Here is a 6,064-nt window from a genome sequence, read left to right on the forward strand (position 1 = left end):
GCTTTTAACATTTAAATTATTAAATTATTGTGAAACACATTTCAGAAATAATTTAAGATAACTTTTATTTGTATATGTAGGAAGTGTGTTGTGCAGCAGATGCAGTACAGAGCAGGAAGAGTGCTAATATAAAATACAATATAAAAAATAAAACTATAAAAAAAAGGTGCAAATCCAAATATAAATATAATCAATACAAACAGGTTAAAAGTCTGACACATTACACAACAGTATGAGGAGTGGCATCTTGTATCCCGTACTGACCACATCTATAGTTTCATATGTATTTATTTATATTCCGCTATAATTAAACATTTCTGTAAATGAAGCCTTTAACCAAAATAGTCAATTTAATAGTCAAAGCTAATTCGAAGAAACATATCTTATGCTTATCTGCTAACTTGACTAGAACAGTTTACCTTACAGAGATAACTTTAATACCATATCAAGTGTAATAAAATTAACTTTATAAATAAATTGAAGCCATAAAAGAGCTTTTACTTAAAGTGGACCTATCATGCTATATTTAAATGATATATTGTAGGGCCATACCTATATAAGGTATATTTATAAGTTTCTGTTTTCAAAATACCAAACAGATCATGCATTTTAGCCATGCCTCATTTCGCTCTATGTGCTGTTCTCCAGCACTGTTTTTGCATGGGGCTGATCTCTGTGAGCTGCAGCTGACCACGCCGCCCTGCAGGAGAGGGGAGCCGTGCTCTGATGAAGTCAGAAGAGGGGGAGAAAAATAGATCTCCGTCCTCCGTGTTTTATTATATTATTATATATAGAGTCGTTATTCATTTGTTTTAAAGCTCAATAAATAACAAAGAAGACCTTTGACCGGCACTTTTCTAATTTTGTCTGGAAGATTTAAACTTTAACGGACATCTTGACCGGCGAAAGAAAACCTAACTGAAACTCTGCCGCACGGTCCCCTCGTTCCTTGGAAGAGGCGGAGAGGTGGGTGTTTGTCATCTGCTGGTGGACTAACCGGAGAGAATTACAGTGCTTGCCTCGACGGGGAGGGATTGCATTGAATTAAAGCAGCGGGAGCAAACGCTTGCCTCGGGGAGGGAGAAAAAAAGCCACAGCGGAGAATAAACAGAAGGGTAACCATGGCAACCATGCGCGGGAAGTCTTCTTCGCTGCTTTTGTGGCAGACTACAGCGCCACTTACAGGCCTGGCATATGTACTACAGCGTCTCCAGCGCTTTCGAGCGGCAATGGCTGGCCGTGGCCCAACCCCACATTCCCCTGATAGGTGGAGAGTTGGCCCAATAGCCGTAGCGCCACTTTACTGACGTCAGGACAGTGTTCAGATCTGGATCAGTTTTTATCAGATCCGTTGCAGGCCCTTTTTTAGAGATTTGGGTATGGAGGAAAATAGAGAGGGTTGTCTTTTCTGACACTTGGTGAGTTCCCTGGAACACCGGGGACACATATTCATGTATAAAAGACGTGCATTTTGCATGATAGGTCCCCTTTAAATATCATTTAGCTGACGCTTTTATCCGAAGGGACTTACAATAAGTGCAACCAGCTTTGACCTGAAGCAAACTGTTGAAGCGGCACGTTTATAAAACTAGAGCAGAGCTGGACTTATCATCACATGATGTTATTCAAAGCAGGTTTGAAATAAGTCGATGGTTAAATAATCGTACATATTCCCATAAACATCTCTTAGTTTCAGAATATTTACACGGCTGCTTGATTCACACCAGCTTCTTCTGCCAGACTGTGAGAGTTATTGGGGGTCGTTAACAGTAGAGTACAGAGGGGGCTCATCAGAGCTAGCTTCCACCTGAGGAACAGAGTAGATAACACACTCAGCGTCACCGTGGAAACCGCTTTGGGACGAGCCGACGCTGACAAATTTGATCTCAGAGTAGGTGTGTTGACTCGGGTCGTCTTCAGCCTGGAGTAAAAAACATTGCTTGATTAAATGTGTCTTTAAAAACAGAGCAAAACAAGCAACTGGACTTGGTTGTGAAGTAACGAAAAAAACGTTCAAAAGTTCTGTTTGTTTAGGTATTTTATTCATATGTACATGTAATATAATATTACTGCAGACATTGTCCGAAATGAATCAAAGCCAAATCTGGTATTTCAGTAAATATGAATAGGAAGCAGCAACAGGTACAAACATGTAGCCCTACCGAGCTAATGTTTTGTGATCCCAAAGTTAAAGTTGTATCACATTTTTTGGTGTATTTTGTAAACTAGCTGCAGAGACATCGTTGTAGTAATCATTGGTTTTGGCTCAATTTGGTTGTGTTTATTGAGTGTACATTGAAGAGATTTCCCCAGGAGATCTCACATAGATGCTCGTACACTTAGTTGGTCTACAGAAGAATGAATTAATATGATGCTCAGATTTCCTCAAACTCACCTCTGGTGCAGAAGCACATTGTGTTTCCTCATGAGGGTCTGAAAAACACAACAGACCTTTGAGAAAAAGACTCAGAACAGATTTTCAAACATGACATCACACATTCCCCATTTGAACCAATATTTAGGCCAACTGTTCAAATCAGAGTAAAACAAGATAAATAGATGTGTTTTGTAAACAACAGAATATACAGTATATTTAATCATTAACCATCCTGCCAAATTTCAATTACTAAATGTAATAAATATGTAAAATAAGGATTCAATGAAAAAATAACAAGCTATGGCTGTACATATTTCTGAAATGTATATTAACAACAAAACAAAGCCTCTGATCTGACTTCACTGAGTCTCCAAAATAGAAGAAGCTATCCTCTTAGCTCTCTTTATTTTTATGTGTTTGTGAAAAGGTTACCTCTATAAATGGCAAAGGCTTGTAGGCAGCCTGATTTGTAGTCATTTATTGTGTGTGTGTGTGTGTGTGTGTGTGTGTGTGTGTGTGTGTGTGTGTGTGTGTGTGTGTGTGTGTGTGTGCGTGTGTGTTACCTGGTTCCTCACCTTTGTCTTTACAAGTCCTCTTCCTGCAGAACACCAGCACAGACAGTGATGACACGATGACCAGGACGACCAGAGTCAGAAACACATACAGGACCACAGCTGTTTGAGCACAAGAACAAGTTACAGTTAATGGTAAACTATGACATCTAACACTTAGAGTACCCATCATCTATTTCGTTTTTTTGAGGGGGACAGGTTATCTTTAGGGGAAGACAAAAGGTCAACAGTATTTGCCATATACTGTTGAAATAGAGTACATATTATGAATGCTGGGACCTTAAAGGTGCAGCATTTTAAAATCTAATTTGTAATGTGTTTTGAAAGATGCTAATTGAAATGTGCAGGATGTGATTGTATAAAAAGCATAGAACGATATGATGGAATAATCTTATTGACATTCCAATGCTTTATTATGTTTCATTCTGTAAGTTGTTGCAGCAATTGTATACATTTTTCAGCAACACAGTGTGTGGATGAACCTTCACTTGTTGATGTTTCAGGTTGCTCTGTGGTTTTAGGGGAGGTTGGTAAAGATGTGGAGCTTTCACTTTGGTTTGATGTTTCTGTAGAGGCTGATGAATCTGATGATGAAGGAGTAGAAGAGGTCAGAGCTGTGAAGAAAAACAAGCAAGAAGTCCTGATGAGAGAAATTAGATCCTCCTAGACACAGGGTGTGTTTCAGCTGAACTATTTTAAATTGAGAGTTTAAAACATCATGAGACATGAAAAACATTTTCATTATCAAGCAGAAACTCACCATCAGTGACGATGACCTTAAACCTCTGGTATGGATCGTTAGAGTTAGGTCTGTCCAGACCACACCTGTACCATCCTGAGTCAGACTGGGTCAGCTTTTTGATGCTCACAAACACAAATCCTTCTTTTAGAGATCCTTCAAGATATCTGATGCTGTATCTGCCTTTTTTTAAATCTTTGTAAGTCGTTCCAACAAGAATGTCTCTTTCACATTCCTCCTTGCAGAAGTACATCTCGGTCCCAGAGCGAGTAAAGGAGCATTCAACTACAATATTTCCTCCAGTTCTAGCATTGATTGTTTTTTCTGCAGAAGGATCATCAACAAGTTTTGCTGTTGAAAAACAAAAACAATCAAAAGTTACTATGTGTAGATTACAAATTGTAGTTTCACTATTTTAAACTTTGTATATATATATATATATATATATATATATATATAAATATAATAAAAAGTTCAAATTAACATTAGCGGCATGTATATATAGTAAGAATACAAATCAAAAGATTAATAAATGAATCAAGAAAATATTTTGCAGATTAAATGATTATGAAAACAATCATATTCATTATTTCACAGAAAGTAATGACTTCATGTTACTAATTCAGTAAGCAGATAATAACTGAGTTTAATGATGATGTACAGTTAGTTTGAGGAAGTGAAGCATATGTCATTGGTTGCATAGCTATACTAAAAAGCCTGATTTTGGAATATTTGAATAACTCGTACTGATGAAGCCTTGCATTAACTCAAGAATAACAGAAAAAGAAAACAAATTAAATTACTAACATGAAACTAAAGTGATGTACTCACAGAAGAGGAAGAAGAAGCAGATCAAAGTGTGACAGACTTTCATGCTGAGACTCTGATGGTTTACCACTGACTGTCTTTCTTCACTGGCTAACCGGGAACTTGTAACTTCTTTAAATGATGAAGTCCCTCCTCCAAACACAACACAGCTCTACTCTCCTCCCCAACGCACAAACACTATGGTCTAAAAATACTCCAATGAATGTTGAACTGAATTCAAAATGTTAGTAATTATCAGCAAAATGTACTTTCAGTTTCAGTAAAAGTTATCATTATGCACCAATCTCATCTCTCAATTTCACAGTGTTGTTTTATTATAGAATAGTATATTCTGTTTCTATGTCTAACAAATACATGTAGGAGCCTTATAATGTTGTAGTGTGTCAAGGTGGAGCCAATTGTATATAAGTAGTGTACAGTACTGCATCATATCATCATGTTTCATGTATCAAACGTTACAAGTAGCCTAACTGAGTGTCAGATATCTATAGTTGAGTAAAAAATTATAAAATCTAGAAGCATTACATTTAAATACTCAAGTAAAGAACCAGTTAGTTATGTACAAAAAAGGTTAACATAGAAGCTTAATTCAGGCAGATATTGGCAAAATTAGTAAACTTTTAATTTCCATAATTTCACTACAACGCTCACTTACTCATGTATATGTTGTTGAGTCAACAGTAGAAAAACAAATATTACTGGAAATGATATCTGTAGTTTCATCACATTGTTGCCCCGAAAGAAGGAAGAAGTACTCAGGTCTTGTACTTAAGTAAAAGTAGAAGTAACAGTGTAGGAATACTCTGTTACAAGTACAAGTCCTGTATTCAAAAGGTTACTCAAGTAAAAGTAACATGATTAGCATCAATACTTAAAGTACCAAAAATATAATTATTAAATATGTAAATTCACCAATTCCAGAATAATATATGTTTTGATTATAATGATTGATCATTAAAGTGTTCTCAAAGCTGGTAAAGGTGCAGCTAGTTTTAATTATTCTGTATGCTGCAGGGTAGCTTGTGAATTGACTCCAGGTGTAACTAAAGTCTAATTTAAGTGTTGATTATATTTCACATTATTTATCAAAATGTGCAAAGTAAACCAAGATAATAAATAGATGTAGTGGAGTAAAAGTACACAGATTACCTCTAAATTGTAGTGGAGTAGAAGTACAAAGTAGCAGAAAATGGAAATATCTCAAAGTATCTCAAAATTGTCCACCAGTTGAGTTAATGTACTTAGTTACTTCTCACTTCTGTCCTAATGTTAGTCATACCTGCCAACCCTACCGATTTGGGCGGTAGTCTACCGCTTTTGACATGTTTCTACCGCCTACCGACTTAGCTGACTCCCCCTACCGATTTTCAATCTTCCCAAACTATAACAAATAAAAATGACACTACATAGACACTGGACTCGACTTTTGGCGGACACCGTTTGCAGCGTGTCTGTGATCCCATCATACAAACAGTCCTCTGTGTTTCAGTCGATCGCGAGATGTGTCTAAAAATAGAACAACAATATTCTGTTTTATCGTTAATGTCC

General features: G+C 36.7%; 1 protein-coding gene across 1 annotated transcript; it reads right to left on the reverse strand.

The window, feature by feature from the left end:
- Window positions 1–2,770: 2,770 nt before the first annotated feature.
- On the reverse strand, window positions 2,771–4,034 carry LOC117478582 (CMRF35-like molecule 8). The gene is made up of 4 exons (XM_034125586.1): window positions 3,710–4,034; window positions 3,432–3,563; window positions 2,941–3,051; window positions 2,771–2,778 (listed from the first exon to the last, which is right to left on the reverse strand). Exons 1-4 carry the CDS (start codon window positions 3,939–3,941, stop codon window positions 2,771–2,773), a joined length of 483 nt encoding a protein of 160 aa, XP_033981477.1. The 5' UTR covers window positions 3,942–4,034.
- Window positions 4,035–6,064: the final 2,030 nt, after the last annotated feature.

Source organism: Trematomus bernacchii, unplaced genomic scaffold, assembly GCF_902827165.1.
Source record: "Trematomus bernacchii unplaced genomic scaffold, fTreBer1.1, whole genome shotgun sequence".
In the NCBI taxonomy this organism is placed as follows: domain Eukaryota; kingdom Metazoa; phylum Chordata; class Actinopteri; order Perciformes; family Nototheniidae; genus Trematomus; species Trematomus bernacchii.

What these genes read in the sequence shown, in the direction of transcription:
- LOC117478582 (XM_034125586.1), bottom strand. Translation starts at nt 3,941, where the DNA reads ATGTACTTCTGCAAGGAGGAATGTGAAAGAGACATTCTTGTTGGAACG. An exon ending in TAAGGTCATCGTCACTGATG is followed by an intron (nt 3,564 to 3,709) that starts GTGAGTTTCTGC and finishes TTTTCTTCACAG; the next exon opens with CTCTGACCTCTTCTACTCCT. An exon ending in TGAAACATCAACAAGTGAAG is followed by an intron (nt 3,052 to 3,431) that starts GTTCATCCACAC and finishes GTGCTCAAACAG; the next exon opens with CTGTGGTCCTGTATGTGTTT.